Source organism: Danio aesculapii, chromosome 22 (genome assembly GCF_903798145.1).
Source record: "Danio aesculapii chromosome 22, fDanAes4.1, whole genome shotgun sequence".
NCBI lineage: Eukaryota > Metazoa > Chordata > Actinopteri > Cypriniformes > Danionidae > Danio > Danio aesculapii.
The window spans coordinates 26360012-26381381 of record NC_079456.1 but is presented as its reverse complement, the minus strand read 5'-3'; the positions used below and the strand labels follow the sequence as shown (position 1 = coordinate 26381381).

Genomic DNA, 21370 nt, shown 5'->3' with positions numbered 1-21370 from the left:
TATATATATTTATATATATATTCTATATATAACAGAGAAATATGCAGGGTGAAAAACTCAGTCATGAAGAAATTCTTGTTTTAATTGGTGGATACAATAAACACAAAACACACACATTAACTCTTCTTTCACAAACCGAAACAAATGCAAGATTTGAGAGGAAAATAAGACTTTGAGTAGAGGGAGATCATTCTTCATTATCATCGCGAGCTCCTTAATGTAAATTAATCTCGCTGTCATTTCTTTTCTGCTGTAAATATTTAGTTGGAAGGTAGCTTTAGGTTTAAACTAAGTTCAGTGGTACAACACAAAAATATTTAGTAGTGTGTAAGTTGAAACTTAGTGTCTCTTTAAGTCACAGCTAGGCTGTGTTTTAACTTACGCACTGCTGGTGCAACCAGCCCCTGGTGAGTAAATATTTCAATTAAAGCACCATGGTTTTTAAAATAATTCACAGCAGTGATTTCTAACAAACCTGGCTGTTATTTCAACTTCCAACTTTTCTGCATCCAGACTGAGGTGGGATGTCTTAGGAGTAAGTGTGACGTTGAATGCTGGAAGAACTAAAGACCAAGGAGAAAAGACACATAAAAAGAGAAAAAAATATGTCGAAGAAACAAATCTGAAGGTGATATGAAGGGCTTACCATATTTCTTTACTTCAAACTCTCTGCTGAAAGCATTCTCTTTTCCCTGATCAAACTTTGCTACAACTTTCCATCTGCCCTCTCTAGGAAATCCAAAATATACTTATGGTCAATTCACACACACACACAAAAAAACTTCACACACACATGCTCACACAAGTAAAGAAGGGAAAATAAGTATTAAACATGTCACCATTTTCTCAGAAAACATCTTTCTAAAAGTGCCGTTGATTTGAAATTTTCTCTGGATGTTGGTAACAACCAAAGAAATTCATATATGCAAAGAAAACAAATCTAATTAGTTTACAAATTAAGCTGTGTGTAATAAAATTTAATTGAACACATGACGAAAGGGAGGTGTAGAAAGACAGTGAAAGCCCAGACAGCAGCGGAAATCTCTCAGTAGTTATTCAGCAACCCTCTGCCTTTCTTCATTGTAATGTAATATTAGCTGCTTTAGACCAACATTAGCAGGATGATGAAGATGAAACCATTTCAGCGAGACAATGATGCAAAACACAGCCAAGCAAACTCTCAAATGGTTTCAGAGAAAGATAATCAAGCTGTAGAATGGCCCAGCCAATAACCTGACTTAAATCCAATATAAAATACAAAAATATTGATCAGATTTGATAGACGAGACCCACAGAACCATCAAGATTTTTACACTCTGTTGAAGTTTGTGGAAAAAAACCCCTAACTTTTTCAGATTTTTTGTTTTGTTTTATTTTTGTTTGTATTGTTTGGGGTTTTACCACAATCTGGTTTAATTCCACTTCAACAACCCCTTTAAACAATATTATTCTCCAGAAAAAAAACATGACATGTTCAATACTTATTTTCCCCATTGTATGTACATACAGATTTGGTAAAAAAGGTCTCGGTTTCTCTGGATTTACTGAATTTGTTGGGTATGTGTTTGAGTGAAATGTTAATATTTGTTTTATTTTATAAAGATCTGATAATATTTCTTCCGATTTTTATAATGCTTTTTTTACAGAAATGGTCAGAGTAATAAATATTTTGATCTTTTGATATTTAGAATTTTCTAAAGTTTACGCATTTACATTTCAACCATTTATATGAATGTATAAAAGCAAGTGATCTTTTTTTGTTATGTTATATAAAAACAAAATGCTCCAAATAAAGTTTTTGGCCATTTTTAAATTCTAAATGCAGAACAATTATGTATAATAATATATTATTTATATATAAATAATATATATTTTTTTTATTTGTTGTTTGGTTTTATAGAATTTTGGTAAAGGCTTTGGTGTGAGTGGGCCTTAAGGGCACATGTCCACCGAATAACTTTTTTGCGCAGCTGAAATTAGTTTTTCTAAACATGCTCAGCGATAAGTGCTTCTCTAATTGTTTGAGTGTTTTAAAAATGCAGAGCACTCAGTGTTTTGTGTAAAATACATGCTGGTGTTCAGAATAATAGGGCACTTCTAATGACAGATAGTACAATATATATATACACTACATGAAAAAAGTCTTGTCATTGATCTCAGTTGTAAGAGCAAGAAATAATAACTTGATTTCTAGTTGATCATTTGGAAAAGTGGCAGAAAGTAGATTTTTTCCAACAAATCTTCTGTTGAACTGCATCCTAATCATCACAAATACTGCAGAAGACCTATTGGAACCCAAGATTCTCACAGAAATCATTCAAGTTTGGTGAAGGAAAAATCATGGTTTGGGGTTACATTCAGTATGGGGGCGTACAAGAGATCTGCAGAATGAATGGCAACAACAGCCTGAGGTATCAAGACATTTGTGCTGCCCTGTACATTACAAACCACAGGAGAGGGCAAATTCTTAAACAGGATTGTGCTCCTTCTCATACTTCAGCCTCCACATCAAAGTTCCTGAAAGCAAAGAAGCTCATGGTGCTCCAGGATTGGTGCAAGCCCAGTCACCAGACATGAACACTATTACATTATCATAATCTAGAGGCCTTTGCCTTTCATGTAAGCCACTTCGGATTCCATATGATCAACTAGAAGTTATTATTTGTTGTTTTTAAAACTTGGATAGGCAACAAGACTTTTGTCAGGTAGTGTATTTGGCTAGGGATAAAAAACACAACAGTGTCCAGCACCCTAAATTACATCTGTATATCCCTTTAAACAATCTCAAGACTCCATTTATCTTTTGGTGCATTATACTGTATGTTTTATATTCTACACAGCACAATTGAACTGTTCTGAATGCATACTTGACTACAGTAGACAATGAGAAGATGTCAGAAAAGACCCCATCGATTGCTTTAACTCTCCCAATACCATGCACCGCAATTCCATCTGGATTCTGAAACATGAGCAAATTGTGCTGTAAGCATTAATATTCCAGAAAAAACAAACAAACAAACAATTGTCTAGCAAACATGGTAACGACGCTTAGGTTAATGTGACAAATCACCTGAATCTCCAGAGATATGGTTCTCTCAGAAGAACTAAATTCCAAATCAGACACAAAAGCCCTGAAACGCACTGGGAAAAAGGGGGAATAAGTGTAATTGTAAATGAGTACTATGAAAACGGCTCAATAGCAGCATGTGATAGCTGACCTTTATCTCCAGGGTTGTAGATAGGTTTGTCGGTCTGAATGAAGATGTGTCCGGAGCGAAACGACACCGCTATTACTTTTTCTGCACGATAGATGTTGCTGAACTGAGCAACAAGCTTCACATATTTCTTTTTTCCATCTGGAAGTAGCATATTTGGATCGATCTGATAAGAAACCATATTTGATTATATTTACATGCAACAAGCGATGTGATCGTTAACAACGAAGAACTTCAGCAAAGAGCCTTGTTTACTAACAGCTTGTATGAGCACTAAAGAAATTTCAGGATTTACGAAACTCACAGAGTGGGAAAATTGTATTGTATAAGCATTTTTAGTAGCTTATTTTTTATATGCTAAATTATAGGGTATTTGCAGAAGTATGCAAATGGACTTTTAAATTTTCAGTAACCTGGGTCAAACACTTTCAGTGAACTTTATGCGTTAAAAAAATGGTGCATTTAAGGTCCGTTTTCTTTAAAAATCAATGATCTTTCACTGCCTGATTGATATACGATTTAAAGTGGGTCTCCGAATGTACCAGAAGTACTGCATTAAATTACATTTTTTCAGCGTCATGTCTTTAAAATATGGAAATGTATTTTACTCCAGAATTTTCAATGGAGTTTCTGAGCTCGCCTGCTGATCCTGACGTGCGCGTAAACAGCTTTTCATCTTGTCTTACACTTGAACAACTAAATGAATGGTGAGGTCTATTTAACTGATTATATTTTAATTACATTACAACATTGATGCTGTAAAAGGAACCGTTTAAAATTTTAAAAAGTCACATTAACCATTCACCGGAAGTTTATCGGTATGGGAAGAAACCAGGAAGAAACACTAGTTGTGCATATGCTCTATTGACTTACTCGGGGTGTGACTCTAGTCATTAGAGTGTGGATGCTTACTTCTATCACGAGATTAAAAAAATATTAGCAATAAATTAAAAATAATAATAATTATGGGAATCCTCCTCACACAATGGACAGACGAAACTGGTCTGTGTATTTGTTAGATATTCTCTGGATGGAACTCTCAGCTTCTCGTATACATGGTGCTAATGCGAAAACTGTTAGTATGTAGCATTCAGCTTTTGATGTTGTGTCATCCTTTTTAAAATCTTTGTAAAATTTCTTTGTAAAAATTATTTTATTGATTAGTTTATTTTTATTTATTTTTTTTTTTAGCATCTTTTGAAGTCTACCAGGGGTGGGGATGGGCGGGAGTGGGTTTTAAAATTGCACTTGTTTTTTTTTTCTCAATAAACTCAATAAACAGTTCGTAACCTTTGAATAAGGTTCTATCTGAAATTTTTGTCAAAATTGAGTAATTGACATATTCTTATAAATGACAACTTATTTACATTATGGGATGCTTTTTTTATAAGTTGTTTACATTTTAAGACTTTTTATATAAAAAAGAAATGTTACACACGTACTGTTTGCTATATGGAATACAAAAACTTTGAAGCTCAATATCTCAAAATTATTCAGATCAACGCAGATAGGACCTTATAAATTCCAAGGTGACGAGTTATTAACAAAAAAATAATAAGTATAATAATTGTTAATTTCAGACAAATTAGGAGAAAATATTTGTTACAAAAAAAAATATTTTTCAAAGGGGGGGAAAAAGATTAAAAAGAAAATTACCACGTTTTTCACATGGGAAATGGGTTGACAGGTATTTGTGCGATTAATTAACAACCCCAAAAAGGCACATGCTAACCCTTTAACTACCCTAAACTAAAAAATGTTTGGATTGCATTTCTTAACTCCTAATGTCGCTAGTTAACACACTCAATGCATTTGTTTTCAACACATCCCATAATTTCTAAAATATAAGTCTCTACCAAATGGTAGATATGTCGGTTTGTGGTAAAAGTACTGGGATTAATACATATACAATGAAAAATCTCAAAATATGAAGTGCAAGACCAATTTTCTTAAAAACATATTCAAAATAAAACTACTTTGAACACTAAATCACCTTTTTTTTAAGTATGCCATAAAATATTTCAGATTCTCATTTAACATGTTTTTTTTGTTTCTTTTTTTAACAATAAAACCAAAATCAAGTGTAGTAGTGCAACAGGATTATGTTTGATATTTGTTTGTAAAACAACAATGCTGTGTGTGTAAACCATTATTTAACGATTGATGGAGTAACTATTGATGACCAACTAAACTTCTCTGACCACATTTCTAGAACTGCTCGATCTTGCAGATTTGAAAGGTCTGACCCTTCCTATCTGAACATGCAGCTCAACTCATTGTTCCAGCTCTTGTTCTCTCCAAATTGGATTATTGCAACTCTCTACTAGCCGGGCTTCCAGCTAACTCTATCAAACCTCTTCAGCTGCTTCAGAACGCAGCAGCACGAGTGGTCTTTGATGAACCCAAAAGAGCACATGTCACTCCGTTACTCACCCGTTTGCACTGGCTGCCAGTTGCTGCTCGCATCAAATTCAAAGCTCTAATGTTTGCTTACAAAGCGACCTCTGGCTTTGCTCCTTCTTATCTGCTCTCACTTCTGCAGATTTATGTGCCCTCCAGAAACTTGCGTTCTGTGAATGAATGTCGCCTCGTGGTTCCATCCCTAAGAGGGAAGAAATCACTTTCCCGAACTCTCGCATTCAATCTGCCCAGTTGGTGGAATAAACTCCCTAACTGCATCAGAACGGCAGAGTCACTTGCTTTCTTCAAGAAACGACTAAAAACTCAACTATTTAGTCTCCACTTTCCTTCCTAATCTGTAACTGCTTCTCTGGCTATACCACTAACTGTACTCTTAAAAAAAAAAAAAAAAAAAAAAAAACCTTACTAATGCTTTGCTTCTTAGACTTTACACACCTGAAACTTGCCTATAGGACTTATTCACTGCTGCTCTTATAGATGTGTAAATTGCTTCCTTGTCCTCATTTGTAAGTCGCTTTGGATAAAAGCGTCTGCTAAATGACTAAATGTAAATGTAAATTTAAAACAGTCATTATTTTAAAAAGTAAAAACATGGTCAACCGTTTTGTAGAGGGGGTAGTCAAAGGGTTAAAGGGATAGGATACCCAAAACTTAATTTCTTTCTTCCATCTTTCAATTCTTCCATCTTTACTTTTCTTTCATTTCACACAAAAGCAAATCATTTGAAATGAACTTTACTAGCCGGTAACATTTGACTTCCATTGTATTTGTTTTTCCTGTTGTGGAAGCCAATGGTTACAGCTATCTAACATTCTTCAAATATGTTCTTTTGAGTTCAACAGAAAAAAAGAACCTCAACAAATTTGGAAATACTTGAAGGTGAGTAAATAGTAAGTTTTTTTGTTTGTTTTTGGGTGAACTATCCCTTTAAGTCATTCTGCTGCATTCAGAAGAGTTTCATGCATTCATACATAAATTCACCTCAAGGGTTTGCAGGGCGCTGTAGTTGTTGTCTGCATTGAGGGAAACTGAGCCCCGCGACAAGGCAGTTTGGGAGTTTGGATAGTCGTAAACCACGACAGTGACTTTTACCACCTTTGCCAGGTTGTGTCCCTCCACCAGGATGTTCTGTTTTGTTCCAGGCCGTATTTTTGCTGGAGCTAGAACAGAAAACCTCAAGAAAAACAAAAGAGGCAATTGCACCTGGAAGTTACAGGAACTCAACTCATAGGAACTACAATGGGTCAAATGGGTCAAACAAACAGTTCATCAAAATTGTCCTAAGATGAGAAAACATTTCGATTTTAGATAATGTTTTAATTCACTTCAAATGTACACTGGTGGAGATAACAGAGGTCTGGTTCCTCGAGAACTAAAACTCCCTCATATTATTTTCCTGGTTGCATTTATAACATAATAAAAGAGGATTAAATCATGTACAACAACTTGTATAGCTGCAAATCACTGATAGTGAGAATAAAAAAACAGCACAGTGGAAAAGGCAACATGTGAACATTAGCATTCTGTATGTTTATGTCTCATAACAATTTGAAAAAGCATGCTATAGAAATTTCAATTTAAATAATTTTGTGCAAGATGTTTTTTTATGATTCAAATTTCAAACTGCAATGAAAAATTTATAACAAATATAACACATTTTAGCAAAAAAAAATCTATTCTTCAACATTGGAAAATTGACTATTGGTTGAATTTGGTTTCAGAACATATGGTCATGCAGTGGTCACCTTTTATAACTTTTTTAGGATTGGAGGAATAGTTAATATATATTATTGACACATAATTAATTGAAATGGAATGTATTTATAATTTATTTATATAGCTGGTGTAATAATATTTAGATATTTTGAAAAATTGATTCATGCAATTTCTTTTTTTTCATATTTATCTGTTTATGAACATGTGAATTAGGGCTGCACGATATTGAAAAAACATTTTTGCGATATTTTTTATTCTGCGATATATATTGCGATATGAATACAACTTCACTAAATGAATTGAATAACCATTTGCAAAATTTATCATTTCAGATTGATTGGAATCATTCGGTAAAGCAGTGCATAAAATAAGATAAACAATCTACAAGCGTCGAGAAGTTCAAAAAAAAAAAAAATACAATATCGTTGAATAGTTAATTAATATATATTATTGATACATAATTCATTGACATGCATTTATAATTTATTGATATAGCTCACATAATTTTTGTAATTTTTTTTTAATTGGTTAATGCAATTTCTTTTTTCTTTTCACATTTATCTAATAATGAACATGTGAATTAGGGCTGCACGAGACTGAAGAAACTCTAACATTGCGATATTTTTTTTATTCTGCGATATATATTTCGATATGAACACAACCTCACTAAATAAGTTGAATAACCATTTGGAAATAAGATTGATTGGTATGATTCTGTATAGGAGTGCATAAAATAAAATAAACAATCCACAAGCGTCGATAAGTTCAATAATGAAAAAATACCATTTAAATAAACATTATTTTATTGTCTCTGTATTTGGTATACAGTAATTAAATAATTAAATGCAAAATAATACCACATAGTCTTCGTTTTATAAACAATTCGGTAACACTTTACAATAACAGCACATGAATAATGATGTCTTAATATGTAAACTAAACATTACTTTATTATGAACTAATGATGAGTTAATGTATGCGCTAATCATGAACTAACTTTAACTACAACATGAGTCACATGAGTCCATGTGTGATTAACAGCTACCTTACTTGTTAGTATGATTTTTTGTTAATTAATGTATTATTTAACATTTAAATACAAGCTAAATAATCGTCATGTACTCATGAGCTGTAAATGTATAATTATGTCATGACTTTACTTGGAGGGGCACATCATCATTAACTACTAATGAACTCCTGTGTTTAAACTGTTGATGCTGACAGAACACTTTTCTATTGCTATTTAGTGTAAACGCACTAGACGGACGTGCATAAGAAGTTCATGAATAGTTAAGAATTGGTTAATGGTGATGCGCCCCTCCAAAGTCATGTTATAATTATACATTAACATGTCATGAGTTCATGACGGTTTAAATTAAGCATAAACTAATGTGTTAATTACCACATCAGTTTATGTTTAATTGAACCAAACTCATAATGTATAATTGTATAATTATATTGTGACTTTACTTAAGGTAGCTGTTTTTCACACATGAACTCATGTGACTTATGTTGTAGTTAAAGTTAGTTCATGATTAGTGCGCGCCTTAACTCATCATGCAATGTTTAGTTTACTTACTAATACATCATTATTCATGTAGTGTTATTTTAAGGGTTACCAACAGTTCAATAAAACGTATTATTATTAATTTGTCAACGTTACAAATAGTACCATTTCATAGGCCTCAATGCTTTTAAAACCCCTCACACGGTCACAGGCTTCAAAAAACACTTGCAAAATGATTAACTATAATCCAGACTCAACATTGCATTTACATGCAATGCGACTATTCAGAATGATCACATTGCAATATCAATGCTGAAGCAATATTGTGCATTCCTAATTTGAATTGTGAAATTGGTATTTTATAGTGTATGTGTTATATGTTTGTATGGTAGTGTAGAATATTTTATGTTGTTCCAATGTAAATATTTTGCAATCGATAACAAAATGTCAAGTTTTCCTAACCTAAAAATAAATAAAAATGCAATAATATTTAAGATGCAGCTAGTCTTATTGAAATATATCCTAAGGCACACTAATTTGTTAAGCAAATAAATTACTACTCTGTGAAAATGCCCGTGATTATCAGTGTGCGTGTGTGTGTGTTCACGGGGGCAGAGGACAGTTACTCACGACGGAGAAGGGTCTTTGACCGGCTCACTGTAAACACAAAAAACACACTCAGTTACAGATGAACTATTTCAACCACAGTTTTTACATTATATATAGAATTTGATACGCAGATATATCCATAAACATTTTACACAATTCACTCAGAAGAAAGGAATAGCAGTAGGAAAAAAATAGCAATGATTTTATTAATATAACCACATTTTACTCAAACATGGTTAAACAATGTAACATATTTATGCTTAATTTGTAGTTACCATTGTTTTTGGTTGTTGTAGTTAATTTAGCCACGCAAAATCACTTACTTTTGTTGCATATTAGGTCTCCAAACCGTCCTCTTGCTGCTCATTTGAAGATAAACACATTATAAAAAAATCAACGTCGATATATTTGTACACATTAAAAGTTATTAATGCACAGTTAAACGCACTGTCTTTGAGGGGAAGCCTTTCCATCGCAGATTTGACAGAGCAGGGTCGCCCATAACAGCAGCTGAAGGAGCATTGTCCTGCTGAAGTAACCACCACTCAATATGCAAGAATCAACTAATGAATCAAAACAAACAGCTAAAATATCGACCCCAAATCCCTCCCACTAAACTGGAAGCGCCATCATCTCGAAACTTTGTAAAGCAATTGTGCAATGTTTGCCGTGCATTCTGGGCAAAACCAGCATGTTGTCTTGACAACACACACAGACCCCCACCATTAGAAACGTCTCTAACTAGATTAAAGTGTTGTAAACAAAATGGAAGACTATAAAATGTCGATTTTATTATTTGGACATTGCCATTTGTTGTCATTGTTACATTAAAGTTTATGCTGCACTTTGTTTTGCAGTGTTTACTTAACCTGTAGTTAGCCTACTTAATCATAGATATATTATATGTATATATAATATATGTGTATCCGTTAGCTAATAAGGTCATTTTTGAAAGTTATGTCCTGGGTAGGTTTAAGGGAAAATATGTAAAATGTTTTTTGTATATTTTTCTGATTTACCCATTTCAAATGTTTCAGAAAATTTTCAAATCCATCAAAATACTAACTAGTGATGCCATGTCTCTATGTTAATGGAGGAGAAGCACTTTAGCACTTTAGCACTTTAGCATCGAGAGCAACACCGATGCTAAACTGACACTTTAGCATCGAGAGCAACACCGAGTAAGTACATTTAGACCTGTTTTCAGTTGCTGTGTTTGGTTAGAGAACACTTAGACTTGTTTACTAATGTTTTGCTTCTTAGACTTTTACACGCCTGAAACTTGTCTATAGCGCTTGTTCACTGCTGCTCTTATAGTTGTGTAAATTGCTTCCTTGTCCTCATTTGTAAGTCGCTTTGGGTAAAAGCGTCTGCTAAATGACTAAATGTAAATGTAAATGTAATGACATCCTGACCCACTATGTCCGGTTAGACTTGATAAAAAACAGAAAAACAACAACAACGTTTTAATATGTTGTAGGATTTAGACTGCACAAATGTATTTAGTATGATAAAACAGCACTGCTCATACATGGAAGAACAGGAACAGTGTTGCCAGATGTTGCTGACTGTTCCCATCCCAAAAGCTGTTGAAAAATGGCTGAAAACCAAAAACCGGGGGGGGGGGGGGGGGAGGGGGGTGTTGGGGAGGGAGATCACAAGCGTTTCTACACTGTTCTAAGCATATGTATGCGAAGAACGGGGGCTATGGCATCTCTTTGGGAGATCAAAACAGGTGTATGAGGGCAGACCGGGGCTGGCGGGCACGCTCTTGCAAAACTGCCCAAATGTTCACTTCCTGCCTATGTCATTTTTTACACACAAAAATAAATTCAAAACCGCCCATGCTGGCAACACTGAACAGGAAGTGGTGAACTGTGGCATAATAAAAGCTCTGCTGCTTTTGTGCCTTAGCTGCTTGTAGAGTCACTAGCTATGTTTTCATCCAAAAAAGTGAACTAACTTTATGCACAAAACTAGTTTATCGCATAAAGAGTGTGCAAATGAAGCAGCGTTTCTAGCCAACGGGTCAAAGAGAGCAAATCTTCCCTTCCTGATTGACTGACACCAAATACAACAGTAAAAAGGGAATTTGCTGTGGTAATAGAAGCTGCGTGAGCCTTTTGCTTAATAAATGACTTGCGCCTCAGAAGACGATGCCGACATGCAATGAATGCGTGGTGGCGTTTGAAGGCGTGAGTAGCAGAGCACAGACACTCATGACAGTTCTGGAGGTAATTAATAATATAATAACACTAATACTGAAAGTGTTAAGGCATTTTAATGACCAAAACAACCCTTCAGATGTTTTACAATGTGGTCAACCTGATGGTTTGTCCATTCACACACATTTTTTTACCATCACATGATCTCTTATAACAAAATCACATGACCTTTTTTAATGCGCATACTACGAATTTGTTCGTTAAAAGTGGTTCCATCGTAGTGTATGCGCATATTTTCTCATGGAATAAAACATTTATCCTACTCAGTTTTGCGCATTTTCAAGCCTTATTAGCATCTTGGCATTTCCCGTCAACCAATGGAAATGTAGCTACTGTAATTTGCTACCAGAGACTTTGCACGTCTGCTCCATACTAAGATGATAGTAAGAGATTTATACTTTAGCTCATCCATGAACATGATTTCTGCAGGAGTCCAGTAGGATGTAATGAAGATGACAACTCCATGATACTAAGTCACTGTGTCATCAAACTATCCCTTTGTTTGTTGTGAATTTGCACCCTCTAGTCGTGAACATAGCATACTAATCTTTTAAAGAGATAGTACCTAATTTATACCAAGTTTAAGTAATGACTATGACTTTTAAATATTTACATAACTTTTTTGGAGCCATAAAGTGCAGAAGTTTGTAAATTAGTTTTAAGCACGCTTTTTTGAAAAACTATACATTCATTTGTAAAAACAGTGACGTCATGCGTATGCATATTACCTGCGTTATATTTGTGTAGACATGAACGAAAGTCTGATTTTAGTACTGAAAACTGAATAGAGTGGAATTTTCTTAGTTTGCTTTCTATCTAATTTTAAATAATTCATGTGAACAGGGACAATTTCTCAAGATCATTTTGTAGTTGAACTTTTGTGTATATTCACTATTTGCCACATCACCTGCAGACAGTTCGAAAGAAAAGTTCCTGAGCCTGTTAAAGTTAATATTTTAATAACCAATCTCTAAGACCCAACCACAGTTAACATTTAATTCACTACACATTAAAATTAAATTCAAAATTTTATTCACTATACAGATTGCATCTCATCTAGCATACTGTAGCACAGTTAAGAGTACATAAATCACAGCCAATTAGTTTATCTGAGTAAAACTCTATCGCCCCCTTGTGCTATGGAGTTTGTTACGACATCTATAAGAAGCAGTTCAACAAGCTAATGTCCCGTTCAGACTACACAATTTTTGTTGTCAGTTATGACAGTCACTGTGCCAGATTATGCTTTTTTTTTTTTTTTTTTTTTACAAAGCAGTATACAACCAGTTACCTTAAAAGATATGTTCATATAAAAAATTTAACCACACCGCATTTTGATTGAGAACGTAATGAGTGATATGTTAGTTTACATATATTCCAAATCTCACTCACCAGGCTGCAGAAAGCTATTGATTGCCAACATTATCTTTTTTTCTGTCATGGTAGTCCAAGCGTGTCACTCTACAAAGCTTTCTTTCATTTCTTGGAAACAGTCACTCGTGTGATGGAATTGCGTGGATGACAATTGAAAAAAATTAAACCTGCTTGAATTTCTGCGATGATGTCTTGAAACGCTGCAGACATGGCATTGGTTGCCCTGAACTACGACACACTACAGGAGAAGAAACGATTGAATCTTGTATCCTTTTGCCCATTTGACATTTACAAATGCCCACAAAACCCTACGTCAAGAAAATTGTCATCAAAAAATTAATAAGAATAATCTGAATGAAACTTAAGTTTAAAGATCAGTGCTTTGAATTTGACATTTTTCATCATTGAAGATTTTATTTTTTAGTAAATAACGACTAATTGTTGACCATAGGAAGAATGATACATTTAGGAATCAAAGTTTTGCTACAATTTCACCTTGCGGTCTACATCAGACCTCACTGCCCGAGTCAGAGTCACTGTAATCTGCAACCAGAGACTTTCCAGCAGCACACGAATCAACGCTGTTTTCCTCCTCTGATGAAGTGCTTGCTTTACATGCGTCTGTAATGCAGCCGTTAATGTCTGTGTTTATGCTAACATTGATGTTATTAACAGGAGATGGTGAGTCCGTGGCATCTGTGTCCTTAGCTGCTGGATGAGTGTCAACTGGCAAAATAGTGGCCATAGTGTTGTTGGTTTCAGACTTGCTGCTTTCAGATTTCCTACGCACCAGTATCTGTGAAGTGGGTGTAGAAGAGCTCAATGCTTTAACAACTGCTGCGCCTCGACCCTGCTGGCCTAACTTTTGCAAAAGACTTCCAGCGGCTCCACCTGCTGCTGATGACAGGCTATTGAACCAGGAACGAGACGATATTTCCTGCCTTTTCCACTGCTTTTTGTCTTCATATGCTTAAAGAAAGAAACAGTTTCCAAGAGCCTCAATTATAAAGCCACAAAAATGCAGAAAATAGTTGCAAAACTCTATTTAAAAATTAACAATAATAACAGTATCTAAATATTTGAATAAAATGAAACATAATAAAATATAATTCTTGTGTAAAAATATTAATGTTCAAACTCATACATTTTTTACCTGAAAAGATCGCAGAATAATTCTTTAAAGGGTTAGTTAACCCAAAAATTGTTATTAATTACCTTCATGTCATTCCAATCACCTCAGATATTTTAGATGAAATCTGAGAGCTCTCATCCTCCATAGACAGCAAGGATCTGAGACATTCAAAGTCCAGAAAAGAAACTAAAAACATTGTCAAATCATTCCACGTGACTTCAGCTGTTAAACTGTAATCATACGAAGCTCCAAGAACACCTTCGTGCACCAAAAAAAAAGGGAAGATTTCAACAATGTTACTGGTTCCTTTTCTGGACTTTGAACATCTCTCAGGGCCATTGCAATCTATGAAGGGTCAGAGAAAGCTCTTAGATTTCATCAAAAATATCTTCATTTATGTTTCGGAAATAAACAAAGGCCTCAGGTGATTGGAAGAACATGAGGATGAGGGATGCTGCGGTCACATTAGAGTTTGTGCGTGCGAAATTCTATCATTCTGTCATTTAAATTTCTGTCCAGAGAGGACATGCTGTGATCTTCGATTGGTCTCATGCAGTCACGTGATGCGATTTCACAGGTTAGAGTTCACGAAGCTTGAACTTTCCAATGCAGCGAACTGCAAAATTTGTCGCATGAGCTTGCGTTTCCGGTCGGACGCGTTCGCGTGCGTATGAATGGAAGTCTATGGGGAGAAAAGTACAGTCTGACCGCAGCTTAAGTAATAACCAGGGCTTGACATTAACTTTTTTGATCACCAGCCACTGTGGCTAGTAGTTTTTCAATATCACTAGCCACTCAACATTTTCACTATCCACAATTTGTTTTTTTGGGAAAATATATTTTGCATCAATACGCATAAATTTGACTTTGGCATGCTAAAATTACTTGATTTAGATTTTGTGTTTTTCCACATGCCTCCTCATTCATTACACTTTTTTTTTGTGTGTCGTGTATGAGCTTGCTCAATGAGTGTGAGCAAACCGGTTGTGGTTTCATAGTGTTTCACTACAATTAGTTCTTATTTCATATGACTTTTCAGGGCTCAACATTAAGGATTTTCCTATTTTTTTCTCTGGCCACACCAAAAATAAATAAACAAATAAATAATTACTTCTCAGCTACAAATTTTAACTAATTAAAAAATAAAAACAAGCAAAATATAGCTGTATACATGTGCTTTTTATTAATCAAAACCTTTCGTTTAAAAAAAAGACATTGTAGAGTTATATCTATATCTTATTAAATCAATGTTATTGTAAAGAATGATGATTAAAAAAATAACTAGCAATAATGAAATTAAGATCAAGGCTCTGTGGGATTTGTTTTGCCACCTCTCTTCACAATCTGTATTCAAGAGTTCACACTTAGCTGATGATTCATCAATAGCTTGTTTGGCATGCTGTCCCGGGAGAGAGCCCCGAGCTCAAGGGATCCTCGAGCCCGGGGCTTCCTCCCGTTTGCAGAGCGAGAGGGGAGCCTGAGCTCGGTGGATCTCAGAACTCCCCGTCTGCAGTAGCTAAGGGAACACGTGAGGAAAAAAGAAGGGGCTAGACACATGTTTCATTGTTATGCATGATGTATATTTTTTGGATGGGAGGAAACCGGAGAACCCGGGGAAAACCCACGCGGACACGGGGAGAACATACAAACTCCACACAGAAACACCTACCGACCTGGCAGGACCAGGGTTGGCAGTGTTCTTGCTGTGGGGCTAACAGTGCTAACCACTGGGCCTCCGTGCCGCCCGATCTAAGGTTAAGGAGGAGAATGGGGAGGAAGGGGGGTTTCTTCCAAACGAAGATAAGGTGGACTGAAAACTGTGGTTATTTATAGTAGCTTATGGCTCATATGATTGGACGATACTGATTAGCTTAATACGAGACCGGCTGTGATAAATCATAAGCACGTGATCCTCCCGAAATTAGTTTATTAATAAACCTCACTTAAGGTGATGGTGAAGCTGAATAATAAAAGATTAATGCCAACATTAGCCTATATACTCTGTTTACATTATGATTTTATGGTTTAAATTTAATATTTATTGATAATTTGAAAATTCTTTATTCATCAAGATTAGGCTATTGTGTTTTTGTGGTGGAACATCATTGAATCCACTGTAAATGGCTTTAGCGCAGTCCTGCGCTGACTGAGCATTATTGACCTGGCTAATTTAGCATGTTTTGGGTATGGGTAGGATTGTTTGTTCATCTTCCACCAGTCAAAAAATTCATTTTATCTTCCCTGTTAGCTTGCTGTACATTGCTGTTTAGTGCTCTACCGTAATACACAGTGTATGAGCGACCGCCGAAGCGGCTAGAATGACTGTTCTTATTGAACTAGCAGTTGGCCTGACCGCAGTCAAAACTCACTCTTTTTGACTTCTCTGTCATCATTTGTTTCACCTTTGCAGGGATGGATTTTAATGTTGTAACAAACAATTTGATTACTTTCTCGCGCTAATCAACTGTTCATTTACTGCGTAAGCCCAAGCCCGCCTGGCCTGACCCCGTCTAAAATGATAGAAATTAAGGCCAAACCCATCCGTCAGGTTTGGGCAAATATCTTAACCTCTAGACTGAACAAGTAACATTGTTCGATCTAGCTGCAAACAATGCAGGGATTAACCTAGATCCGCTATGACTAGCTGTTGCAACGTAAGTTACCGCTGGTGCTTTCCTTCTTTCATGTGCGACTTGACGGCTTTGAGCCCCATGGTCCCTAAGGAAAAGGTCTTTTTTTGCAGAATTTACACATCATTAAATTTACCCTTTCCCATCTTTGCATTTTGAACCTCGACAACCGCGTAATGACAGCACGCAGATGCAGACCGACGTAAGCGTCTGTAGACGACCTACCGTAATAAGCTAACAAATCCTGGAGACTGTCATTTCTCTCCTGTTTCACACATACTAATTAATCAACTATTAGATGTTTTACGGTGGACCACTTTGCTTCCCTTTCGTCATTAAGGACACTAGCTAAAATGTAATACCTAACAGCCACTTTACGGTAAATTTAAGACCTTAATTTCCCGGATTTAAATTTAAGACATTTTAAGACTTTTTAAGGACCCGCGGGAACCCTGGATCAGGTGCACACAGTTAATGTTAGGCCCATTAATAATCTGTTCAAAGAATGGTTAAAGCAAAAGCGGCAACTGCTGCTGCTTATAAAAAGACATTTTTAAAAAAAACTGGAGCTCTTGAAAGCAGCATGACTGTGGGTGCACGAGCATCACTTTTTGTCCAGTCTATTTTAAAGAAAAGCGATCGCACAGCTTGTGTTTGCAGGCATGGTTACTTCGCGCAAGGAAACGGGAGCGTGCAAGCCTTATAAACACCCGCGTGCATCACATCAGCAGTGTGTGCGATACTAAAGCCCTCATCAGTTAGTGAAGAAAGCCTGCGTCTCACCGTGTGCATGATCATCCTCTTATCTGGTATTCACCTGCTTACTTTAGCTCGTGTGAACATTATTTTGTCAGTCGTGCTGCGTCTTGATGAACTACAACTTAAAAAATATTTTCAACCAGCCAAAGTGGCGAGTGGGAGCGGCTTTCTAACCCACCACAGATGAAATCCACGGGTGTAATGTCAAGCCCTGGTAATCACTAAGATTTCATTTTTGGCTCAACTAATTCTTTAATAAATAAAGTAAAAGAAAGTGGGTAGTTTAGACTCACAGTCTGGACTCTGGAAGGTCAGTAGTGCTGCTAACTTTTTATCTTCTTCTCTTTCCGGTACTAAAGGGATGGACAGACCAGTTCTCAATCGTACTGCGTTGTCTTTCTCCTCCTCCTCTGCGATCACTTTCTTCTCAGTCTGAATTTTCAAACCACAAATAGATTTTCAAAAAAGCAACTCTTTCATGAGAGATGCAAGTCTAAAGGTATGGGCAACATGTAACTCACCCTGAACTTCCTGCGGAGAGCACTGTTGAGCTGAAAGTCGTCTTTCCATCCAGACTGGTGCTCTTGAAGCTCATTGAGAGATGGGATGGCAGCTCGTAGCTTTTCTTTATCCTTTCCTCCGTGGTCTAACTTATACATGGCATCGGTCTCCAGCTTCTCTTTCTCATTGCGCTCTGTAAAGGAAAACAACACACTGTACTGTAACTTATACTTTTTAAGTCAAACATAAGTTTAACTTAGAGAAAATAATGACTGCAATATCCTTTTTTAGGTATATATAGACAGACAGAGAGAAACAGACATAGATAGATAGATAGATGGATAGATAGATGGATGGATGGATGGATGGATGGATGGATGGAGGGAGGGATGGATGGATGGATGGATGGATGGATGGATGGATGGATGGATGGACAAAACTATACATATAAATATAAAGTTTAAACAAGTATAAATGGCTTTTATGTGCTGCGCATTAAAATTTCTGACAGTAGAGCCATGATGAAAAAAAGTCCTTATCATTTAATAATAATATAATTAAACACGAGTATCCCACCAGTAGTTAGTATCTGCTCATTCTCAGCCATATCCCATCTTTCCTCCTTCCTCTGGGCTCCGCTCACAATGACATAATCACAGGTGGCCGGGTCTGTCTGCATCTCTATGTAGTTCACACACAGATGGCACTTCATCCTGAACCTGAGGGGGAAGATAAGCAGCTTTGAGGTATATGAACTTCAACATGTAAGTGAAATACAAAATAATAAACAAACATATTACCTGTATATTGGAGTTGTGTAATAATTTCCCACTTTCTTCTTTTCAGCATTGTATCGAACCCCTTCAAAGATGAAACAAATTAGACATCCTTACATGTATAATGGTTATAGATACTAAAAATAAACAACAAATGTACAGTTGTCAAACTATATACTATTAGATAGTAAATAGTATGAATAGTACAGACAAACCTACCCATGCCGATGTGATTCTTACAGCCATCGCACCAAATATTATAGGGCATCTCAAATCTAAAAACACAACAGCGTCTCTCAGTATACCATACAAAATCAATATTTATAGAATTGATAACAGTGTAAATGTGTGTTACCTGATGATGAGGATGCCCTGAGACAGTTTCCTGGCCCTTTCCCGCAGCGGGTGAGTTTTATAGTAGCCATTGATGGAGCCATGCTGTTATAAGAGAATAAATTAGATATATCAGCAAGACATTTCTATAAAGACATTGGTTATACAAGAGAGAACCCAGAAAAAAATTATTCTAGTATTTTTTCATTCTCACCTTGGCTGGATCAAAATCAGGAGGGTACCACTTGTTTACTCCTTTACGTTCACCCTAAATGGGAGAATTAGAAGACATAATTACACATTTTATTTACACACTTATTTCACAGCAAATTCCAAATGATATGTGTAATTATTGGGAACTAAAAATAAAAATGTAGACTCAAAAACAGTGTAATTTCTCTAAAAAAATGTAGCTTTTTGCACGTTTTGTGCCATTTTTCAAAGTGAAATGTTCAGTAAATAAGTTACATTTTCTAACATAAATGTGACTACGGCTATGCTTTTTAAGTAATGAAAAGATCATCATTTTTAACTGGGCACTGAAAATGTTTTATGCATTTTGGCCTTTAATTAACAAAACAATGTTGTTTTTGGGGCTAAAATCCCTTGAATACAGGTGTCTACATGCAAGTTTTGAAAAAAAAATTATGATAATTTATAATTCTTGTTTTATTATTAAAATAATTATATATAATAATCTAACTAAAATATTATTTTATATAAACATGATTCTTTGACAACAAAAACAATAATGGTGTGAATGTATATAATATTTATTTACAATGTCACAACACTGCACTTTTAGTTTTTTGCCATTTTTGTGCACAACAATCATTTTCAAACCACTATTATCTGTACATGTAACTTTTTGAATTTGCAAAGGAAAACCTTCTGTTTTAACTACAATAAGTTTTATTTTTGTCATGCAAACAATAATGAATCTAATAAGAATAGAAAAAAAGCCAAGTAAATTGTATTTATCTAAAAAAGTACATGAAACCCGACTATCCAAATACACAATCTAACTCAACATATTATATTCTGAATAAAGCATATTTAAAAAGTAGAGTTCATACCATCTTGCTGGTTGAAGATCAGCTCCAGATGATTTTAATATCAATCAGAACACTGCAGGATGAGATAGGGGGAAAATATAATGATTATTATTACCCATCATATCATACTACTATCTGATTATTACATATGATGTATGAGATCAGATTGTTATGAAACATACATACATACATACATATATATGTACTGAGCCACAGTATTATTTATAACAATAGCATTGTAATACCATCACTGTACCATAATACAACCACAGTAAACGTGCCAACGTTAGCTAAATACTTTTAAACGTGTTATAACAGCAATTAAAGGCAAGTGAACTGTCATTAGGTTTATATAACTTATACATTTAAGGTTATATGATCAACTGATATACGATAACGTTACGTGTCCTAAAATAACAACCCAGTCAAGTAGCATTAAAGCGACAACCACTGCGCATAATATGTAGTGTTTACACGATTAATAAACACAGTAAACGTGAAAATAATGAAGTAAATCAAAACAAATTGGTGAATTAAGATACTAACCCAAAAACCATCGACGTAAACACAGCTTCTCAGTTTCCTCGACGTCTTACGTCACGCTAATTGAGTGCATCACAGCGTCATCTGCTGAGCGGAGGATAAACGGCAACGGTTCAGAAATGCGCCTAACGGGAATCTTTAGGTCAGTTTATCCATCTTTAACAATTTCTGAAACGTAAAGAAAGTTTTATAATGCAGTATTTGAAGGATGGGGAAACCCTCTGGTATGGAAAACTCCGCTGTGAATCAGTCTTGAGGCGTAAATTTCGTCCTGTCCTCTACTGGCTCACTTTCACTCGGAATAACCGTGCCATGTTTGCCAGCTGGGATTTCACCTGCAGGTGGGCATTTTCCCGCTCTGGAGTTTGTCTTCTGTGTGAATGTGAATGCAGGTGAGTACAAAAACTTGGACTAGCGAGGGTTTTTCCAATCCAGGTAAGGAAATATGCACAAAAGGGTTATTAACTGCAAAAATTGATTTGTGTTGAAGGATTTTGTATTTGGGGGCATACGGGGGGCAAGGGGAGTTTGAGGCTTGCCATTTGAAACTGGTCAAATAAAGAAGTAACCAGGG

The 21370-nt window shown here is 35.5% G+C and overlaps 2 protein-coding genes across 3 annotated transcripts in view; both read right to left on the bottom strand.

The window, feature by feature from the left end:
* The window catches only part of c3b.2 (complement component c3b, tandem duplicate 2), a 50721-nt gene extending 40621 nt beyond the window's left edge, over positions 1-10100 (bottom strand). Inside the window, exons 1-9 of one of the 2 annotated variants that reach the window (XM_056447581.1) lie at positions 9917-10100; positions 9792-9827; positions 9490-9516; positions 6618-6810; positions 3219-3381; positions 3071-3141; positions 2868-2959; positions 647-729; positions 476-563 (exon numbers count right to left, since the gene is read on the bottom strand). In XM_056447581.1, coding sequence (XP_056303556.1) covers positions 476-563; positions 647-729; positions 2868-2959; positions 3071-3141; positions 3219-3381; positions 6618-6810; positions 9490-9516; positions 9792-9827; positions 9917-9990 — 827 coding nt within the window. In that variant the 5' untranslated portion in view covers positions 9991-10100. The remainder of the gene's footprint in view (positions 1-475; positions 564-646; positions 730-2867; positions 2960-3070; positions 3142-3218; positions 3382-6617; positions 6811-9489; positions 9517-9791; positions 9828-9916) is intronic. The other variant, XM_056447582.1, reaches the window with a different exon arrangement.
* Positions 10101-12708: 2608 nt separating this feature from the next.
* On the bottom strand, positions 12709-20872 carry yju2b (YJU2 splicing factor homolog B). Its single transcript, XM_056448379.1, has 10 exons — positions 20800-20872; positions 20275-20326; positions 19413-19466; positions 19221-19303; positions 19085-19140; positions 18890-18950; positions 18666-18808; positions 18110-18282; positions 17882-18020; positions 12709-14036 (listed from the first exon to the last, which is right to left on the bottom strand). The coding sequence occupies exons 2-10, from the start codon at positions 20275-20277 to the stop codon at positions 13576-13578; spliced, it is 1173 nt and encodes a 390-aa protein (XP_056304354.1). The 5' UTR covers positions 20278-20326; positions 20800-20872; the 3' UTR covers positions 12709-13575.
* Positions 20873-21370: the final 498 nt, after the last annotated feature.